The sequence below is a fragment of the Meriones unguiculatus genome, chromosome 3 (assembly GCF_030254825.1).
Source record: "Meriones unguiculatus strain TT.TT164.6M chromosome 3, Bangor_MerUng_6.1, whole genome shotgun sequence".
NCBI lineage: Eukaryota > Metazoa > Chordata > Mammalia > Rodentia > Muridae > Meriones > Meriones unguiculatus.
This window is the reverse complement of record NC_083351.1, coordinates 36235012-36257426: the sequence shown is the minus strand read 5'-3', so window position 1 is coordinate 36257426 and position 22415 is coordinate 36235012. Positions and strand designations below refer to the sequence as shown.

At 50.6% G+C, this 22415-nt stretch overlaps 1 protein-coding gene across 4 annotated transcripts in view; it reads right to left on the bottom strand.

Annotated features, from left to right (window-relative positions):
* LOC110555013 (stimulated by retinoic acid gene 6 protein-like) overlaps positions 1 to 22144 on the bottom strand; it is a 36845-nt gene extending 14701 nt beyond the window's left edge. The window contains exons 1-8 of one of the 4 annotated variants that reach the window (XM_021647975.2): positions 21953 to 22144; positions 11326 to 11401; positions 8196 to 8296; positions 5282 to 5412; positions 4120 to 4240; positions 3060 to 3105; positions 877 to 1005; positions 454 to 533 (exon numbers count right to left, since the gene is read on the bottom strand). In XM_021647975.2, coding sequence (XP_021503650.1) covers positions 454 to 533; positions 877 to 1005; positions 3060 to 3105; positions 4120 to 4240; positions 5282 to 5412; positions 8196 to 8296; positions 11326 to 11401; positions 21953 to 21972 — 704 coding nt within the window. In that variant the 5' untranslated portion in view covers positions 21973 to 22144. The other 3 variants (XM_021647976.2, XM_060379873.1, XM_021647978.2) reach the window with 3 other exon arrangements.
* Between the last annotated feature and the right edge of the window lie 271 nt (positions 22145 to 22415).

The following is a 22415-nucleotide window of genomic DNA, read 5'->3' as shown; positions in this document are numbered from 1 at the left end:
GTCACTACTCCCTGTCCCAAGAAACAAGACAGGAAGTACGTGACTCAGGCTCAGCCAATCTATGTAGGCCAATCATCTAGACTCAGTAATTATTTTCAGTGCCCTTTGATCCATGGGAACATATTTCAATGACTTTTTTTTTTTTTAATGGAAAATGAAATGTCCCTTTCCTCTTACAGTTTGGAGACTGCAGTGGGGAGGAAGCCCGAGTGCAGCTTAAGCAGTTAAGAACCCTGTCAGGAACACTAAGGAGACAGAGTTCTGAGCCTGTCTCTTAAGGCCCTGCCCAGTTAGCTTGGAAAGGAGTCTTCAGGGTCCTGCTCCCACCCTGGCTGCCACCTGGCTTTGGATTGGTTCCTGGATTGGTTCCGGTTATCAGCGCGACTCCTGCTGTGCCGCTGGGGGGGGGGGGGAGGGATGAGGGGGAGATAGAGCGGGCAGAAGCACGCTTACTGTGGGCGGGGCTTGCTCAAGAGCAGCTTCACGTGTTCTGCCTGGTGAACCTCTAGCACCGACTTTTCTGGCTTTTCTTCCTGCGAGGAAGGAGGGAATGTGCTGGCTCAAAGACGCTCGCTAGGTTTGGTTCCTTAAGGGATCATCTTCATGGAGCCAGGATTTGGAATAAAGCTTAGCGATCCCAGCAAGGGTCATCCATAGGAACAGGCTTCAACTTTGTCAGGCCCCTGCTTTCCCCAAAGGCCGGAGGGCTGGCCCTTCTCAACTCTCCTAGCCCAGGCTGCGCCAGCCACTGCTCCAAGAAGCTTGTCTCCCTCACCAGAGAGGCTGTGCAGGACAGCTTGTGAGAGGGAGTACCGCAGCGCTGCTGCCTGGGCTGCTGTGGGGACAAGGCTCGGGAAACCAGTGTTGAGCACTCACTGCCTGCGGCTCCAGGCCCAAGTGGATTGGCAGAGCCTTAAAAAACATGTACAGGAAACGACCCAGCAGGAAACCCAGGCACAACAGTGAGGGCCAGTAGAAAATGAGGGTCTCGAACCTCCCCAGAAACTGCAACAGAAACAGAGTGGGATGTGGAAATTAGCAGGCTGTCCTGAGATAAGGCTGGCTCCCTCTGGGAAGACATCAGGCTAGGACTCTGCCTGCCCAGCGGCTCCCAACAGGATCCACCTTCTCTGCACAGCTAAAGCAGTATTCAGATGCTTGGTCTACATGGTCAGACAATCTCTGGTCCTCCCGCCCCCCACCCCATTGACCAATCCCTGCTCTCCTCTCCTACACCGTCAGCTAATCCCTGCTCCCACATGGTCAGAAGGATAGATGGATTTGGAGGTCAGCGAAACTGGATGGAAACCTTTGAGCCCTTTTATTTTATGAATATAGCTTTTATGTTTTGTTTGTTTGTTTTGATCTGAGGCAGAAAATAAATGTCCCTTTTGGGAAATATGAGAGACTAGGAAACAGTAGGTAGATGGAAGGAAAGGAAGAAATAAAAGAGAGGAATAAAGAACGGAGTGGGGGAAGAAAGGAGAGGGAAGAATGATTTGTAATTACCACAAGGTTGGGAGTTGGGTAGTGGGAAATAATAGGCTTCTCGAGGGGGTGTTTGCAGGTTTTAGGTGTTTTCTTTTTCTTTCTTTTTAATGTTATTTTGTCTTCTTCTTCCTGTTTCCCCCTCTGCTTTCAGAAAAAGCTAGGGGCTCAGTGTTTGCAATGTACTGATTGGTTTCATGTTTTGCTATATTCTGGGGGCCTCGTTCCCCCAGGGGAATTGGACCTGATGCTATGACATAGGGTACAGGGTCCCTGAGATGGAGGTGTCACAGTTTCTTTTCAATCTTTATCCAGCACATGCTTCTGTCTTGCTGTGGCCCGGATGAGCATTTCTGTGTTCCTCCCCATGCGTCCCTCCAAGGTCTTGAACGAAGCTTAACATGTGGCAGTTTTTTAAAAAAAAGATTCTGAATTGGAGGTGAGATCCTGTCCTCTCCCTAGGTAGCCATCAACATTTTGAATTTCAAAGGCACCTCTGGGAGACTGAGAGGTCAACAAGGTCAACAGGACTGTGACCCAGATTCCCATGACCTGGGATCAGTGAGGAAGAGGCTTCTCCCTGAGCAGAGGTGAGCCAGGAGTTCCCAGTCCCAAGTAGAGATGTGGAGGGAATGCCCAGCCACTTGGGAGTTAAAAAAAAAAAAAAAGCCACTCCTGCTTTTCTAATTGGGCTCTGTCACACTGTTTATCACGTGCATCTAATAGTCCACTGTTAAGTCCTGGGAAGGGTTAGTAAGTTCTAGGCCCAGATAACCTCCCAGACTCCCCCACACCTTCCCGGCAGCTCTGCTAAGTGCAGTGTGGCCCCTGAAGGCCACTGAAGAAGAGGGGACAGAGAAGGAGCATGCAACTTGAGGGTGGGGGTGAGGGTGAGGGTAAGCCTTTTCTTTGGGAAAACCTGCAGACAGGAGGCCTACATGAAGGCCCACTGCTGCCTACAAGCTGGGGTAGTTATGTGGTAGAAGGAGGGGGGCATAAGGGTTGGCCAAGTTGGCCATTGCTAGGGGTGGTCGGTTAAAGAGTGTCCATTGATAATAAGCATCTTTCCTGGCTGACCATTCCTGGGATCCACAGGGCAGGGCAGGGAAGGATCTAGAGAAATACATTCACTTACTGATAGATACCAAATTACGCACTGCCTGGAATTGTCACAGTTCAACCAAATGGAGCTTTTACAGAATGACGGACCTGGCTAACTATATTCTTTTCATTTTGCTCCTTTTCTGGGTTTGGAGAACTAGCTTGCAACTTTCATTAACTCTGAGAGGGGCGGTGAACAGGTGTTCTTGCTGGGAAGGCTGACCTGGCTCAGGATGTTCAGTCACAACCTCAGGGCCACCCAGCTCTGGGCTTCGGTTTCCTACTTGTCGGGGAGGGGAATGGGCGTTGCTTCTGCTTGGGTAGCGCCTGTCACTCACTGCCCCACCTCACCACAGATGGGCGTTGTCTCATTTCATCCTCTTGGCTGGTCAAACCTACTTTATAGGTGAGGAGACTATGCCAAGTAGGTCACCGTAATCAGCAGAGCAGGGAGGTCAGCGGGGACTTACCTGCCCATGGGGGCACTGTGAGATCTGAAGAACTGTAATCACAAACCTGCAAGAACAGAACCAGCCCAGAGCAGCCTGGTGAACACAGCCCAGATCCTGCCTGTCCCCCCATCCCAGGACTGTCAGTTCCTTCCTGACTCTGCCTAGCTGAGCACTATGTCTGCTGGCTGGCGACACATCTCAGAGTTCTTGCAGACAAGGGAGGAAGAAACAGGTGCTCCTCCTCTCTCCCTCTAGCATCCAAGGAGGCAGAAGCCCAGGACCAGCAAGGGGTTTGTCCAAGCCACTTACAGACACAGAGCCAGGGCAAGGTCTCAGGTCTCCTGAATGTGGCTGAGGCTCTTGATGAATGTAGGTGGCTGGGTGGGGGAGTGGGAGCTAGGGATGGGCCTCAGGGACTTATAGTGGAACTGTTCCCAGGCAGGTCACTAGGTTGACAGATGTCTCCTAGTACCAGCTCTGCATAAGTATGCAGTGCCGAAGTCATTCAGCATGAGCCAAGTGCTCTCTCAGGTGGAGGGAAGGTGCCCTACACAAGGAATAGGAACACAGAAGCCCAGGGACCAGAGTCCACGAGGACTCTAAAGAATGGTTGTTGAGTGAGTAAATGGAGAGATAATGGACTGTAGGAAACAGTGTGACTGAAAGCGTGTGCTAGACATCCTTAGGGACTGGAGGAAGAAGAGGCCAGGTCAGGATGGCCCTGAATGCCAAGCAGAGACATGACAACTTTCTCCAGGAGAAGCCATAGACATGGGGCTCCTACCTCCTCTATGGAGACCTTCTTGGTTTCCAGAAGTGAGTTTTCCTTAATCCCTGGCTTCTAGGAGTATTCTAATCCTGAGTATCTCCTCAGGAGGGACCTGGGGTCCTGGACAGACCTTTGGAAAACTCAGATGTACTCCCAAGAAGAAGCCACAGTGGGACAGTGGGCAAGTCACCTCTACCCACTGTGGGCCTTACTGTTCTCCACAAAAAAGCCCAGCCTAGCCTCCCCCCCCCCATCTAGAGCTCAGCCATGGCCAAAATGGCCAGAAGAAAGCAAGCAGAGTCATCTTACCAAGCCAGGGAGTAGCCAAAACCCAGGATGGAGCTGACCAGCCGGAACTCTGAGGACAGGCAGGCAAAGAAGGGGAAGTAGGACAGGCCGACTTCCATGCCTCCAATGAAAAGCACAAAGGCTGCAAGAGACAAGGCCAATCCATGTGGGATCCTCTGCTCTCTGCTCACGGGTGACCAGGAGAGGTGTAGTTCTGAGCTCAAGCCAGTGCCTAAGCCAGGACCCTAAGAGCTGACTTGGGCGAGCTCTAGGCCATGGCAGAGGAACGCAGCAAAGTCCTTCCTTCATCCTTCCTGCTCCCCTTCCCCTGGCAAGAGCCGGCTGACCATGAAGATGAAGACTGGAGTCTCTATACGTAAGTAGCTCACAGTGTGGCCATCACAGACGGATCAGCCAGCAAACCAAGACGGCTGAGAGGAAGGCACCCAAGTGCAGCACAGAGGCCCACACAGGCATGCTGTGCATACTGGAAGCACTCTAAGGAAGGTGATGGTCACTGATCCACCTTTGCAGACCTAGAGCACTCTCTATGGACGTGATGGTCACATTGGTCCCACCACCGGCTAGCTTTGAGATGGGTTGACAGCATCCAGGAAAGGCTTAGTCGTCCAAGCTGGCCTCTCCTGTGTGTCAGCTTTGAGCTGCTCCTGGACCAGGCACTGCATGGCAGCAATGGTCAGGGTTCTCGTTTTGAGACACTGACAGTACAGTGGGGAAGACTGGCAGGAAGGTGGTCTAAAATGAGCTGCAACAGGGTTCGTTCATCCTGCCACAGGGGCACAGACAAAGCCAGGGACATCCCATCCCAGGGAGGCAAAGAATGGAGCAGCCTTCCTGGAGGGGCTGACTTTGCCCCGTGCACTATGGGAGTGTGTACAATGGAGAGATGGTTCTGCAATTGCACGAGAGCTCACCAAGCCTACAGAGCAGAGTAGCTCCTTTATATAAGCACAGAGAGGCTGGGGAGCAAGGCCTCCAGCCAGTGGTCAAAGTATGCAATATTCCTTGAAGAGCCCCGGAAATTGTTGCTGTCAGAAGGCAAGGAACAGGTTAAGAAGAATGTGGCCACTCACAGAGTTTGCCCCACCAGACAAGCCCCATGGCCTCTGAGAGCAAGTATGTCCAGATAATGTACCCAGAATGTATGAGGCAGCCCTGGTACCTTGGGCCCACTGCGGAACCTTCAGGGGCTGGTAGCCTTCTGAGAACAAGAACATGACCTTATTGGCTGTGGCCCCAAAGGCAACTCCATAGGACCACCGGTTACTGAAAGTCCCCACAAAGTCCAGAGGCCTGTAGACAACAGAAACGGTGTGTGAGTCTCTGGGTCACCTCTGAAGCAGCCATCCTTGCTGTTAGGGGAATTGTGGGAGGGTGGGCTGCTCGCTGCTCACAGTCTGGAGCTAAGCACAGATTCAGGGCTCTACAGTGAGGAAGATGCAGTCCTTCCCATAGAGGACCTCCAGCTCTAGTGGGGACAAAGTAAGGATGCTAGGAGTCATGGCACCTACCAAAACAGAACAAGCTTTTATGAGATTTAGATAGTGCTCTGCTGACGTGTATGTGTTGCGTGCGCGCGTGTGCATCTTCTACTTTTTAAAAGGTTATTGTGTGTGTTATGCGTATAGAGGTCAAAGGACGACAACTTGTAGGGACCGGTTCTCTCCTCCCACCATGTGAGGATCTAGTGGTAGTCACTGGGCATGGCGGCAAGCACCTTCATCCGGTGAGCCATCTTGCTGGTCCGACAAGTTCATGCCCTTGTTTCCGTGCCCTGCCCTTCATGTCACCACGTGCTTAGGAAATTGTGAACGCTGCTGGGTGGAGCCTACAGGACCTTGGGGGGAACTCAGGCTCAGTACAGGTTTGCAGAGACACATCTTGTCCAACTGAATTCCATCAAGAACCAACCATGATACCTAAGGTGTATGTGAGACGTGGTTTTCCCACTCTCAAAACAGAGATAGAAGCCCCCTACTTCGCTTATCACGGAGTCATTGCAGCGAGCAAATGAAGCTGGAGAGTACGGCACACACAAGAGGGGATGTATTGGTTACTTTTCTGTTGCTGTGATAAAATACCCTAAGAAAAGGCAAATTGGCAGGGGAGAGGCTTCTTTAGACTAACAGTTCAAGAAGGGATACAAACTGCTTTGGTATGGGCAGCATGGCACCAGGAGCCTGATGCTGGCCACACAGTTCTGATCACATTTCATCTGTGCCTAGAGGCAGAGAGAGAACAGGAAACCAGGCCCAGATATACATTCTTAACGCCTGACTCTAGTGGTGTACTTCCTCCAGCAAGGTTCTTCCCCTGAAAGGTTCCGTCACCTTCCCAAACAGTGCCACCAGCTGCGGAGCACGTGTTGAAATACATGCGTCTAGGAGGGACGTTTCTCATTCAGCCCAAGGCAGGGAGTATTAGTCAGTGACACTGAGAGAGGACAGAATGACTAAGAGAACCAGGGGCTGTGACAGGAGCCAGTCAGATGAGTGATGGTAAGGTAATTCCAGGAATTTAAACATGGCTGCGCCATCAGCTCTGTCCGTTCCTTTTATGCCACATGTCCAGTGTGGGGTTAAAGGACCTTTATCTAATCAATATGACAGTTAATCCCGAATGCCAGTTTGATGAGCTTTAACACCATGGCAACATGCTGGGTATATCCATGAAGCTGTTTCTGGAAAAGTCTAGCCAACCAGCCCTGAATGTGGACAATACCATCCTGTCGGTTGGGATTCTGGTTGAATGGAAAGGAGAAAGTGAACAGAGAACTAGCTTCCATCTCTCTCTGCTTCCTGGTTGCAGATGGGGCCGTCTCTCGCCTCTGCTGCCATGACGAACTATTGCTTCTTAAACTGCGGGCCAGAGTAAACCTTTGCCTTCTGTGGCTTTTTGACAGGTGTCTGGTCACAGCAGTAGAAAAAAAGCAACAAGCCCAGCCAGTCTCAGCCCTTCGCTTTGCAGTGTAGCTGATGGAAGGGGAGGGGCTGCCTGTCCCTGGGGGAGGCGTCAGGAGGCCAGCTGCTTCTCAGAGCTGGTGCTCCAGCAGCCTGGGTGTTGTGGTTGGAGCTCTCTTGCCTCCCGGCTTACCCTTAGCCTCAGTTCTGGCATCATGGCTGATGGAACTAATGTAAAAAAAAAAAAAAAAAAAAAGGCCCAGGAACTGGGACAGACAGCAGCAGTACAATAAATGCTAATTGACAGCAGTGATGGTGGTGACGCTGAGAAATGATGCTGATGGGGGTGATGGAGTCATGAGACAGAATAATTAAAACTCAAGAAAAACGCACTAAGGGGGAGGGGGGCAAGATGCAGGACGGCCTAACTAGGAAGACTCTGGAAGCCGGGCAGGATCTCACGCATGCTTCATGGTGCCATCCCAGCCGGACAGGTGGCTGCTTTCGGTCGCTGGGGATCTGTTGCCTCTTGTTTCCTGAGGTGGCCACAGTCCCCTGAGTGGGAAGGCATTATGGTTTGGATGTAGAATGTTTCCCACTGTCTCGTGTGTCTGAAGACTTTGTTCCAGCCAATGGTGTTATTTGGGAAGGCGCTATGGACCTTCAGAGATGGCAGAAGGTCCTGGATGGCAGAAAGTCCTGGATGGCAGAAGCAGGGCAGGTCCTTTGAAGGTTGTAGCTCCCTGATCTGGCCGCCATGTGAGGACCTCTGCCATACACTGCAGCTGCCACAAACCACGCTGCTCCAGCCTCTACACCTTCTTCATCGTGGTGGACCATACTTGCTTGAACTATGAGCCCAAATAAGCCCCTACTGTCTTAAGGTGCCTCTATCTCATAGTTTATCATAGCAATGAGGGAACACCTTTCAAGGAGGGTCCTTTCCATGATGTTCTAGGTCTCCTTGAGCCGTTTCTCCCCGTCTGGGCATCCCTGGGTGCTGATAGTGACTTGCCTGGTTCTGACCTCTCAGAGCATTGTTGGGGAGGAGATTGAAGGGTAAGATGGGCACAGTGGGAGAAGATTGAATCCTTGGACTTACCTAGCCTTGTACTTTGTGTTGGGCCCAACCACAAAGTACCCCAAGCGTCAGGAAATGACACTAAATCAACTCACATGATAATTCCAAAATGGTCCCCCAGGAGGTAAGAGGTATTATCCCTTTGTCTTCGATGCTCTCGTCTTTGTAGGAAAGACAAGATCAAAATGATGATGATCTGTAAGGAGATGACAGTGTGTCAGGGGACCCAGTCTCCCTCAGGGTGGCCTCAGTGTCCTCAGAGAAAGAGAATGTGCCGGCAAGGAGAGAGCTTGAAGTGTCTGTGATGCCTGGAACTCCAGGTACTTCAGAGGTACCAGGCAGTTCTGTACTGACCCTTCCTCTGTATGGCCCTGTACAGGTAAAGGTTCAAGTCCAACTTCCATCACACGCTGGCTGGGAGGGAGGTACATCCTGGCTGAACCTTGGTTTCTGTCTGTAGAAAGGCAGCCATGCCTGTTGGGTTTCAGAGTGTTCTTCCCTTTGTTTCTGTGGACTTGGTCATGTTCTTAAACACCAGATGCAGATTCTTTATTCTACTTTTATCAGAATCTTCTGGAAACTTGTCTGCATGTGCTCTCTCTATTTCCTTACCCCTCCTGGCCCCTCAGACCCTGAAGGAGCCATGACTGAATTCACCAGCAGCCGTCACACCTACCACTTTGGGCAGTGCCCCACTCCAGCTCCAGCCCCCAGCAGTTCTCTAGTGCGGCCTGCACCTCCTCCCTATACCCTATCTCCTGAACTTGGTCCATTGTATGCTTGCTTCCCCCATTCTTCCCCAAGCCCCTAGCTAGGTCATTCTTACCCTGGCTTCTGGATACAGAAATCCCCGAGGCTTTGTCCAAACCCTATTTTTCCTTGTCCCTGCTCTCCTCCCTAGTGAAAATTTTTTTAAAATATTTATTTATTATTTATACAGTATTCTGTCTGCATTTGTGCCTGCAGGTGAGAAGAGGGCGCCAAATCTCATTATAGATGGTTGTGAGCCACCATGTGGTTACTGGGAACTGAACTCAGGACCTTTGGAAGAGCAGCCAGTGCTCTTAACCTCTGAGCCGTCTCTCCAGCGCCCCCCCCAGTGAAAACTTTGATGACAGAAGATTCACAAATGTGAGCCTCCAGCCCCAACCCTGCTCACCCGAGAGCTCCCTACCCCTTAGGCTACCCATCAGGCCTTTCTGTTGAAAACTACTCAAATTCAGCATGATTTACACGAAACTCACGACGTTCTTGTTGCCCCTTCATCCACCCCAAACCTGGACCTTCTGCCCCACCCCCTCCCCATCCTGGGGATTGACTTTTCATCACACAGGGCAGAAAGCAAGAGCTTTACCACTGAGCGACACGGCCAGCCCTCTTTTTGCTTTTTACTTTAAGATAGGGTCTAAGTTGAACTCATTCTGTAGCCCAGACTGGCCTGAGCTTTCAACCTTCCTGGCTCAGCTTCCCAAATCGCTGGGATCACAGGCCTGCTCCATCAGGCCTGGTCTCCTCACTTTCCTGAACTCATGGGTGGCACATGCCATTGTCCCTCCAACTGCACAAGCCCAGGAGCCATCCTCCATTCCTTTCCTTGTCCTCCCACAGGGCTCTTTCCTGCCCAGCCCCTCCCACCGCCTAGACTTTCAGTTCTCCGCTCTAGCTTTCAGTTTCTCCACTTTGCATTGATCCACCCTCCACAGGGCCTTTGCACATGTTTTCCCCTGTGTCTGGAGTGTTCTTCACTATGTCTTTTAAGATGACCTTAGCTCTGCCTTTATTTCTTTAGAAAAGTCCTTCCTGGGAGCTGAGACGATAGCTTCGAAAGCCCCTCACTGCCCAGGCATGAGGACCTGAATTCAATCCCCAACATCCACATTAAAACAAACAGCAAACAGATGTGGTGGCACACATCTGCAATCCCAGAGCTGGGGTGGTGGAGCCAGAGAGGCCCCTGGTTGCCTAGCCAATCTAGTCTAACCACCAAACCGCAGTCCCAGTGAGAGGCTCTGTCTTAAAAAACAAGGTGAGGGCTGGAGCGAGGGCTCAGTTAAGAGAGTGGTTAAGAGCACTGCCTGTTTCCAGAGGACCTAGGCTCGATTCCAGTGCCCACATGATGCCTCACAACCATCTGTCATCCCAGTTCACGGGCATCCAAGGGCACCAAACATACATGTGGTGTAGTGAGGATTCAGGGATTTTGGTTTCTTTAAAAATTACAGAAATATTATAATATGTTTTCGTTTTAATCCGAGGTGTGGGGTTACGGAGCTGCTTCACAGAGGTTGACTCTGATTTGCCTCGTGCTGTAGCAAAGGTGTGCTTTTGCCGGGTGCAGATAGTTTCTGCCATTGTGTGACATTTGGAATGCTGGGAACTTTTCAGAGGGTGTATAAATGCTAGAGCCCCAATAGGAGCAGTTGTCAGTGGTTGCTGATCATTCATGGGGGTTGGTTGTGGTTTGGTAGTAGTCGCGCACAAAGAAAAAAAACAACATCAACTAGAAATTAGATATCCTGACTTGTAAGGTCAAACTTGTCCCAAGGAACTCCAAGCTTCTAATCAGCAGGAAGTAGTCCAAGATAACGCCACCTCCTCTCTGATGCCTGATCTCTTTTCTTTCCTCTCTCTTCTTTTTTCTCTCTTATCTAGTGTTAAGGGGGTGACATGGTAGAAGAGAAGGGGTTGAGAAAGATGGAAGAAAAAAGAACAAAGTAGCAAACACCAGTTACAATGTGGTGCACAGACATGCAGACAAAGCATTCATAAGTATATTAATTAATTTTTAAAAATGAAAAACAAAACCCGAAGGTGAACTCTACCTGAGGAACAATTCCCAGGGTTACCTGTGACCTCTGTATGCATGCATACACATGTTTACACGTACCTGTACACACATGGACAAAAGAGAGAGAGAGAGAGAGAGAGAGAGAGAGAGAGAGAGAGAGAAAGAAAGAAAGAAAGCCCCCTTTCACTCTGCCAAAAGTTTCATATCTCTGGCTCTTGGACCCAAATGCTTTCTTTTGACTGTGTGCTTGGATTCAGGCTTTAAGAAACAGAATAGGAGTTCTGGAAGGAAAACTATCTGTTCTCTCCCCGAGTGACTCAGGCCTGTCCAAAAGCTGTATGGTAGAACATCACAACCCCCTCCCTTCCTCGCTGACCCTCCCTCTACTGCCCCCGACTCTGTAACCCCCTCCCCTGTGCTCCCCTACGTTTACTTACTGATGGGATGAGGGAGTAATGGAGGAAGACCTCCCCGTCTACAGAGTTGTCACAGGTGACATTCAGCTGCCTGGTCCTGAAAAACAGCCATAAACCAGGATCGCGTCATGTCCCTGGGACAGCACTGACTCAAGCCTGAGGTATTTCTCTCAGGAGTATGAACCATCTGAGCTTCCTTACTTACATTCCCAAGACCCAACCTGCTCACTCACTGTCTTCCCAAATGGACTATGCTCACATGGCTCCGGTGATCTATTTAGGATCCCTGGAGTTGTCACCAAGACTCCTCTCCCCCCAACCATGTCTGGATGACATACTCATGGGTAGATTTGGGTTTGTGGGGTATTCTTTTTAGGGAACACTACAGAAATGCCTGACTTCTTTACAGTTTAAGGAAAACTGATGAAGGTGAAAACCCTTAAATAGAGTCCTTCCCACCTTCCCAGAGCCCTGAAAGGGCCCCGTGTGGGTGAGCAGACTGAAACTGAAGCATCATAACTCCCCAGGAAGTCAGACTGTGGACCTAGTTTTTCACAGCCAAGGTTAGAAACGCAGGTGAGCTGCCGGGGCAGGGGGAAGCAGGGGGGAAGCAGGGGAAAGCAGAGGGGAAGCAGAGGGAAGCAGGGAGAAGCAGAGGGGAAGCAGGGGGGGAAGCAGAGGGGAAGTAGGGGGAAAGCAGGAGGGAAGCAGGAGGGAAGCAGGGGGAAGCAGGAGGGAAGCAGGGAGAAGCAGGGGAAAGCAGGGGGGAAGCAGAGGGGAAGCAGAGGGGAAGTAGGGAGAAGCAGGGGAAAGCATGGGGAAGCAGGGGAAAGCAGGGGGAAGCAGGGGGAAGCATGGGGAAGCAGAGGGGAAGCAGGGGGAAGCAGGGGGAAGCAGAGGGGAAGCAGGGGGCATCCGTCACATTGCAGACGTCCTCAGGGTGCAGCACAGACTGATGTGACCTCAAGTCAGAAACACAGGGCATCCTTCCCTGACAGGAGGTCCTCTCCGTCACAGCTTGCTCCTGACTCCGCAGCACCACCGTGGCCTGTTCTATCACTTCTCTGATCTTTGCCCTTGCTGTTCTTCACTCAGCACACCCAGCTAGCCATGTCCTCAGCTTCATTCCACAACCAGTGGCTCCTGTTCCCTCAGAGGTCTCAGGGGAGACCAGAAACACACACATCCCCTGGAATTCTTTGAAATCCTAGCAGCCTGTGCTCATATCTCACCACAGATCTAAAACATCCAGAAAATATCCTGAGGTGAGGCTCAGGCGGTGAGAAGGGAGACACTTTGGCCGTTAGGAAGATAAGAGCAGTACATTCATCATTCTCTCCATCCCATACGAAGCCTTCCACGGTAGGAAGGAAGGGAAGGAGGAAAGAAGGCAGGGAGGGAAGAGCCGGACTTAAAAGCAAAAAGGGAGCTATGGTGGAGCTTAGATAAGATCAAAGAGAAAAGAGCAGCAGGCAGCAGGACCGTAGACTGTGGGGCTGAACCGAACAAGCTTCACACCCGCACAAGAAGCAAGAGCGGGGCCAGGGAGGTGACTCGGCCGGTAAAGGGGCTTGCCACCGAGCCTGACAACCTTAGTTCAGTCCCCAGGAGCCAGCCACGTGGTAGAAGGAGAGAACGGACTCCTGCAAGTCGTCCTCTGACCTCCACGTGCTCCCAATGACGCGCACATGCACGCACAGGCTTGCGCGCAAACACACATACTGAAAATGCAATGGGCAAGAGCAGAGCATGTCTGGAAACAGAGCACAGAGTGCTGACATGGCGCTCACAAAGAGAGCAGCAAAGACAGGACAGCTTGGCCCAGTCAGCCTACCTCCAGCCCTGACCATGTATTTGTATCTCCAGGAGAGGATGCTTGGGTCACAGGGACCCCATCAGAAGTAGCACTTGGAGGGAGCCTGGAACTGCACAGCCAGCCATGAAGTGCCCCAGCTAGCAGGACACGCTTCCTCCCCTCCCCACCGAGAGCCAGCCTCAAGCCACACCTCTCATCGGTTACAGCCAGGCTCACAGCACAGGCAGCACACACTCCATGGAACTCTCAAGCACACATGAGCACCCGCTCAAAACACAGGACACCACAGGAAAAACTGCCCCCGGAAGCCAAGGACTCAGTGAACTCCCTTACTCCTGAGGAAGTAGCGAGAACGCAGATTCTCTCTGGAGTGAACACTAGAGGGCGCGTTCTTCAAGAGAAATCGGAGAAGAATGCCAAGGGACTGGCAAAACACACTTGCTATCTCTCAGCCCTGGGGATGTGAATATGTAAATATTTATTTTAAATATATAAATACCAAATGTTTTCACATGTAATATTCCATTTAATGATGTAGTAAATGCATATGTATAAAGACAAGAACTGAAAATTATTTTCTATTACAAGCTCTCTGAAAAAAATATTAGAGAAAATTATCTGGTTATAAAAACAAGCCTATGAAGAAGGGTCTTAAAAGCAGCAGGAACAGAAGAATCGGCAAAAATGGTCCATAGGCAGGTAGATAAATATCTTAAAATTGGTTGTCTGAACTTCACAGAATAGGATGTCTGACCTGGCTTCAACTCAAGCACCAAATGACACCCACATGAAGGACAGAGGGAAAGAAAAACCACAGGACTCTGCTCTCCTGTTTACAGGGGAGTGTAGACTCTCATCTCCTCCCTTTGTGACAAAAACGAACTTCTAGGTAAGCGGAGTAATAATGCAGTGGCTGACCACCAGAAGAGAGTGGCGAAACGGAAGCCAGTAAAAAGTCACCTGAAAGAAAAAGCTCAATCCCTCCAACAGTGACCAGGAAGAGAAAGAAAGTGAAGTCATAAAAATAGAGAAGCACAAGACTTGGCATCTAAAAACCGGTAAATAAGCTGCTAGTGGAGGGAAAGCGGTATTTAAAAAAAAATTGGCAAGGGATCTCTAGGTTTTCATTCCTCTTAAAAGATGATTTATTTATTTTGGCCGATGTAGATAAGTGTTTTCCCTGCCTGTATGGAGGCGCGCTGTATGCCTGTATGGTGTCAGCAGAGGACAGGAGAAGGTGCCGGGTCCCCTGGAACTGGAGTTAAGGATGGTTGTGGGCCAGCATGTGGGTGCTGGGAACCGAACCTGGGTCCTCTGTCTGAAAGAGCAGTGAGTGCGTTTAACTGCTGAGCCACATCTCCAGTCTCCTGAGCTTTCATTTCTCAAAAGAAGACTTAAGTGGGTCACAGGGGTTGTTAGCCAGCGTGGTGCCTCCCTGAGCACCTAGAAGGCTCCGGAAAGGGTAAGGACGCAGAGAGAGGGTACTGTTTACAGTCCTGGTGGGGACTAAAATTATAGACACTGAGAAAAAACAGTGTAGATGGTCCTCAGAAAGCTCAGCGTAGAGCTGGGCATAGTGGCCACACAGGAGGCAGAGCAGGTAGATCTCTGAGTTAGCCTGACCTACATAGAGAGCTCTCAGCAGCCAGGGTTACATAGCCAGATCCTGTCTAAACATAAACAAGTTCATTAAGTGTGGAACTACCACAGCCCGCTACACCATTCCTGGGTGTGCGTGCGAAGGAAAGGACAGGAGTCTGCTCCCATGTTCTCTGTGGAACTTTTTGCCATCGCTAAAATAGGGAATCAGCTGAGGTGCCCACTAATGGATAAACGTATAAAGAAAATGTGCTGGAATATTACTCAGTTACAGAGAAAGAAAGAAAGAAAGAAAGAAAGAAAGAAAGAAAGAAAGAAAGAAAGAAAGAAAGAAAGAAAGAAAGAAATCCTTTCACTTGCAACAAGATTGAGTCCATAGATATTGGGTTTTGTGGAATAAGCCTGACACCAACAGCAAATATGCTTTAAAAAAATGATCTCAGGGAAGTCGGGAGGTTGGGAAGGATGGGGAGCAGCAGAAGACGGGGGGGGGGCTACAGCTACCGAGGAGGGTACGTTCGAGCGTTACAAAGCACAGAGAGTGGTCCCGCTCCGCAATAAGGTACTGACTGACTGCTCCCGTACAGCTGGAAGAGGAGACTGACCTTGCTCCCAACACAAGCCCCGCTCTGGTTGTCACTCAGTGTTTGAGTGTGGATGGGTGTGCCATCACACCCACAAACCTCTGCTGCTATTGCATGGCAGCTAGAATGCTGAGGTTACAAACAATCATCCGGGATGGGGTGCACCTGCAAGAGGGTCGGGAAGTCAAGGCTGGCTCCAGATAGGCAGGGCCACCTGATTTCTTAACGATAATAATAATAATAATAATAATAATAATAATAAATCCTTAGCTCTCAGCTAGTACTGAAAGATGATGCCCCCTGACCTTTCACACTCGGAGGCCCTGCAAGGAGCCACCAATGGTGCTGAGGGCTGAGAGGAGATGACAGTATCTTGTTTACTAGGAGTCACGCTGCTCCGAGCTACGCTTTGCTCATCCACCAAGAACCTATCATGGATGTAGTAATTCACTTTTGGAAATTGTACTTGCAAGAAGCGCAAGCCAAGCATGGTCAGAGAGATGCCTGGAAATGTGAACTAGGACACAGGTTCTCTCTGTCTCTGTGTCTGTCTGTCTGTCTGTCTGTCTGTCTGTCTGTCTGTCTCTGTATCCCTCCCTCCCCTCCCCTCCCCCTCCCATTTCCATCCCTCTCCAGCATGTCCTAAGCACTATTTCACTGGATTTCTAGTCCACGATTTAACTTTTTGCAGGTTAGGTAACATTAGCCTCTAAAAAAAAAAGGAGCAGGAATCAGGAGGTGGGGGGCAGCTCCTAGTTGACAGGCTCCTTCTTGTCCCAGCCAGAGCACAGCAGCTTCCTAGAGCTCCAGCGTTCTGGGGCTTTCTCGGCACCCATCTGCAGCCTAGCTGGTGCTGACACTGAGGGGCTTGGGATGGTCATTGTTTCCAGAAGAACCTCCCTCTGTAGGCTGGAGCCCAGAGAGGGGCAGTGATCAGGGAAAGTCACAGCTCAGGACTGTTTCAGGTCCTGCTCAGGTTGCCAGTTTCACGGGCGGCAGAAAGAATGGTCCCTGGTTCAGTGCAGGAGACAGTCATGGGAAGGGGGTCAGGCACAAGCAGTGTGTCTGCACAGGCACATGCGTGAAGTATGTCTGTACAGGACTCCGTGCGCACACCCGATGCCAGGGAATCTGCTTTATGGGAATCCCCAAAATCCACAAACTCTAGCCTCGGGGGGCTGAGGTGGACACAGGTGTTGCCAAGGCTGGCTTGGGTCCATTTGGCAGGGTCAACTGTCACTACGAGGAACTCTGCACGGCATCGATAAACACCGTGGTCAAAATTTAAATGCAGAAAGTGTAAAGTTACACATAAGGGCCAAAGTAATAAAGACTGGAAATGCCTCCTTCCGGGAGACTCTGCCCCCTTCTGCAGGTGGATACTGCCCTCCAGCCAGGACCGAAACCCAGGGAACTAGTGAGGCTTGCCAATCAGGGCTGCACTGACTGTTCCATGGAAAGTTTAAACGTGATATAAAACATGTTTATAATGCAGCTGTCCAGGCCTGAAGAGGTCATCAGGTCCCCTGGAACTAGAATTGCAGAAGGTTCTGAGCCACCATGTTGGTGCTGGGAACTGAACCCGGGTCCTCTGCAGAAGAAGTCAGTGCCCTTAACGGCTGAGCCACCTCTCCAGCCCCAAACTTGCTCTATCATAGCCATACATTGTGAGCCACCCAAAAATGATTCTTCTGAATCTTTCTTCCAAGATTCAAAAACTCTTATCTGGCTCAACAAGAAGCAGTTTCTATTGTGGATGGAGCAGGGCCTTCTCACTGGTATCTTCTTGCTCCTTCTCCATTTGTCTGACTCATTTATATAAACAAGAGCATCCACCACCATTCATGTCAAAGCTAGGCTCACTGACCAGCTGCAGCCCGGGCCTGGCCCCGAGACAAGGGATCAGCAAAAGTCGGTGTCGCCCTTCTGAGACAGCCAACTGGCTCTGTGGACCTGGAAAAGGAGCAGGGAGTGTTCACCATACTGTGGTATACCTATCTGTTCTAGCAGTATACTCCATAGTGAACTCACTTCCAGCTATGCATCTCTGTGGGTAAAGAACCCGTCATGACACATCTCCCTGTGTGCCCCTGGCAGCTGTGCTCCCTGCCCTTGGACATGCCTGAGAAAAAAGAGGCTGTCCATGCTCGGAAGATGGAGATGAACATTGACTGTGGATCAGCAGAGTGGGGTTTAGAGTGAGAACACTAAAGCTTCAGTAGCAGCAACCGGAGAGGTGTGTGCACACAATGAGCAGAGCACTGAAAGAAAGATCCGGGCACTCCAACACACAGTCGGAAGGAGGGGAAAGAAGTCAAGATAAGGGCTGCAGAGGTGGCTCAGCCGTTGAGACCACTGTCTGCTCTTCCAGAGGTCCTGAGTTCAACTCCCAGCAACCACGTGGGGGCTCACAACCATCTATAATGAGATCTGGTGCCTCTTCTGGTGTGAAGTTGTATGTGTAGACAGAATATTGTATACATAATAAATAAATCTTTAAAAAATACTTACAATTCAGAATAGACAAGTTATCTAAATTTTAACTTCTTAAAAAGAAAAAGAAAAAAAGAAGGAAAAGAAGGAAGGGAGAGGAGAGGGGAGTGGGAGCGAAGAGGAGAAGGGCAGGAGAAAAGAAGAGAGGATGGGAAGGGAAAAGGAGGGGAGGGGAGGGGAAAGAGGGAAGGTAGGGAAGATGAGGGAAGGAGAGAGGAAGGGTGGAAAGAGGAAGGAAGGGAGGGGAGGGGACAGGAGGGGAAGACAGGCAGTAGTTACCAACATTAACAAGTGTGGGGCATCCCTGAGCAGTCAAGGAGGAAAGACAGGAGGAGGAGGATGATCTGGAGGAAGGAGGAGAAGAAAAAGAAGGAAGAGCACCCCCGAGCTGTGAAACCTCCTCCTCAACTCCTGCTCATGGAACCCAAACACTAATGTCTCTGGAATCCAATTCCTTACGAGGCTTGTTTTAGTTTTAAGTGTGTTCGGGGAGGGCAGCGGGGGGAGTGACATTGACACAGAGTTCCACTCTGTAGCCCAGGCTAGCCTCTGACTTGAGGTTCACCTCCAAGCTCTGGGCTCCCTTTCTCCGTTCTTCCTCTGCTATAGGCAGCTCTGAGTATAAACAGAATTTCTCCAACTGGGCACCTTCACCCCTGCATTCAAAGCTCCCAGAAACTGAGGGGGAGAGTGGGAGCTGCTGAGAGTTTGAGACCAATCTGAATTGTATATTGCATTTGAGGCTAGTCTGGGCTACAGAGTGAGACCCTGTCTTTAAAAAGACAGGAGGAGGAGGAAGAGAAGTAGAAAGAGAAGGAGGAGGAGAAGGAAGTATGTAAGTAAGTTTGTGTTTAGAGAGCTGAAAGGGACTCCAGAGGCTGAGCAGCCATCCCAGACCTCAGACCCCAGACCCTAGAGCACCTAACGAACTCTCTGGGTGCCCTTCCTCCCAGGATCAGCCCTCTGGCCCCCACCCTCCCCTGCACAGTGAGTCACTGTCACTGGGCTACAATGTCAGGGCTTCCTGCCCTGGGCCCCTTGCCATGGTGAATTACAGTCCCTCACTTTGTTAACCAGTAGCCAGGGGAACTGCCGACTCTGGCCCCATGACCAGCCCAGCAATGTGGCCCAGAGCAGGGCGCCTGCGCTCTAATGTCCCAGCTGCCCGCCGGAGCTGCCAGCCTCTTCTATCAAAGAGGACACACAAGGAGAATGATCCTGGGACACCCCAGCTCTGCTGTGGTTGCTGGGGTTTCTGGGGCTCAGAGACCCCCCTGCTCTCAGGTGGTCACTGGGGAGCAATCCCTAAGAACAGGAGAAAGATTACACAGGGCCCACACATATGCGTCCTGCTTCTGTTCTGTTGCCGCCCTGCCCCTGTCTTCTCTGTGTGCAGATGCCTCTTCTTGCCTCCACCTCTCTACTTGTCTTGAGTTTATTTCCTGGCTAGGAATGGCCAGCTCCTGGTTGCTGCCTCTCCTTAGGGAACATGCATGGCTGTTTTCATGCGTGCTTGAAAAGCCCAGAGCAGCCATCATGGAAAAATTAGGAGAGCAACTAAAGAAGAAAGGGATCTATTTCTACTCCCTACCATTCTTTATTTAAAGATTTATTTTATCAGGGGCAGAGAGATAGTTCATTGGTTAAGGGCTCTGGGTGCCCTTTGGGAGGACCTGTCCCCAGCACCCACGTGGAAGCTCACAGCCATTTGTAACTCCAGTTCCAGGGGATCTGATATTTTGTCCATGGACACAGAGCATACACATGGTGCACAGATGTACATGCAGGCAAAACACCCACACAGATTAAAGAAAATGGGGGAAAAAAGAAAAGTTATAAAAATATTTATTTTATCATTTGTGTGCAGCGTGTGTGTGTGTGGATGTCAAGGGAGGACATAAGAGAGTTCAGTACCGTGGAGCTAGACTTATAAACAGTTGTGAGACACTAGACATGGGTGCTGGCAACCAAACCTAGGCCCTGTGCAAGAGGTCCTGTGCTGTTAGCCACTGAGCCATCTCTTCAGCCCTTCCCTGCGTCTGCCCAACACAGCAGCATTTACCTCACGCTCTTCTACCAAATGGGAGAACAGTAATGCGGACCGTTCACCACAGGCAGGTGCACTTCTAGCTCCATTCCTGCCCCTCCCACACCTCCACAGCGCATTCAGAGAGAGAGCCCAAAGTGCCCCTGCACAGCCGAGCTGAAAGTCCAACACTTCTAAAAACTTCCAAATAGGGAACAGATTCAGACGCTTGGATGTGAAGATTCTGATGAGCAATGATGCGGTGTGCTATGCTTGGAGAAAAACCTGAGCAGCATGCTCAGGCCCGGGCCTCCCTGTGAGGAGGCCCCCACCATCCAGCCAGGGAGGAGACTACGGTTGAGGAATGGTCTTGTGGAAGAAGGTCAAGAAGGTGGGAAGTGGCTGGCGAAAGATAGGCCGAGTACCCTCGGCACAGCCCACACCGCCTGTCTCCCGGGTTGCACTGACGGCCCTGTGGAGTCACAGGGCAGCCTGCCACAACTGCACAGCCTCTAACCAGCTCATCCTCTGAAGTCCTCACTGCAGGAGTGGTGGCCCGACACACCCATCAGGCCTCATCACAGACACAGGGAAACGTTGGCTGTCTTCTCCCTCCCTGTGGAATCCATTAAGCTCTGACTATAACCTCAACTACCATCATCTTCACTAAGACAGCCTTCTGCTCCATCCTGACCCATCCTCCATGTGGATCAGAGGGACCTTTCTAAAAACCCACATCTGGTGGCATCAGGCCCCTGTCACCTCAGCCTCTCCCGTTCTTTCCTAGCCACAGAGATCACTGAGGAGAGAAGGATGGATCTCCTGGCCTCTCCAGCACTTCATTCCCTCCCCACATCCTCCAGAGATACCCAGCCTGGCCAGTCCACCTGTCCTTCTTTTCTAGAGGACACGTATCAGCCCTCTTTGTCTCCGTGACTCCCTTCTCTCCTGTCTTCTTTGGCATCCCTTAGAATTCTGAGCAGATTCTGGGATCCCAGAAAGACCTGGGCCTGTTTTCTGTTCTTGAGTCTCGATTCTAGCCACCTGGGTCCCCAGTCCTCGATCCTTTCTGTTCCAGTTTCCCTCTGATGTTCTCAGGTCTATGGGCTCGCCCATTCCTGTCAGAATGGCTATTCTCGGCAAGAAGGTAGAAAACAAATGCTGCTGAAGACAGTAGAGAAGAGAACCGTTACACAAATTTGGGCTAAATCAGCACAACAATTGTGGGAGATAGCATGGAAGGCTTCCAAAAAACTGGAAGAACCAACTTCCCTCTGGTGAAGAGACAGATCAAGGAAGTGAAACTAGCATGTCTTGGCCATTATGAATATTAAATGAGATGCCTGCACCCTTATTTAATATTCATAATGGCCAAGATAGGAATTCACCGGTGGGTCCAACAGTGGATGAGGAGACAAAGAAAACGCAGTACATCCATAGGATGGAATAAAGAAGAAAATCCTGTCAACATGGATAAACCTAGAGGTTTATCCATTACAGAAAGTGAAATGAGCCAGAGACAGAAAGACAAATACTGCATGACTTCACTCATGTAGGGTGACTGGAAAAGGCTGACTCATACTAGTACAGGATAGGACAGAAACTAGGAGAGAGAAGGAGGAGGCTGGCGAGAGGGGCCATCGGGGCAAGTTACAGTTATGAGGAATACGCGCTGCTATTTTGTGGTCCAGAAGGGTGACTAAAGTTTACAATTGAATACATTATTTCAAAATAGCAGTGGGTGGGGTATCTTATCGCCAAGAAATGATAAATGTTTGAGGTCGGATCAGAGGGTCATACACAGTTCAAGACTTTAAAGGTACTCCATGAATGTGGACAATTATAAAGTATCAATTAAAAAGGGTGAGGAAGGATAGGGAGTTTTACAGCAGAGTAAGAGATGAGGAAACCATAGTGAGAAACCTCGGAGCCAGGATACAGTCAGGAGCCTGTAAATTCTTACCTGGCTCCTCGCCGCGTCTCTGACTGACGTGGAGGAAAACTGCCACAGTTCTCCCTTTTCAGTCTGCCTGTCTGCAGATTAGCCCATCCACTACGACTTTCTCCCAGTCTCGGCTAATCACCTGCATCAAAAGAGCTAGGAGGGCCAGGCTGTCTGGGGTGACCCACCTCGTGCTGGCTGCAAGCATCTTGCGGAAGAAGGGCTACGGTGGGTGGTGACAGTGTGCGGGTGGAGGCTGATGTCCTGGATGCCTCTCTGTGTCTCAGGCTCCTGCTTATGACGGCTTCTCATGTGTTCTCTCTTCAGTTCGATCCGTAGACCCAAAACTCAGAGAAGAGGCAAACATGCAGTCAAACATTTACCCGGGAGTGAAATCAGGCGGCAGCCCTCTTCCTGGTTTCACAACACTGCTGCCTGCTCTGCTTCTCACGCCACAAGAGCAGGCTTCTCTCTTCTGTGGCCTCCTCCCTGGCCTCAATGCTGTCCCTTTCATGCTCCCTCCACATGCACACACACACATGTACACACACACACAGCTGTGATCCCGGGACCACCCACCCCAGCTGTCTGTGGAGGCTTTGCCTGGCAGCTGTGTGCCTTTGGCTAGCTATAAAATATTATTATAGGTAA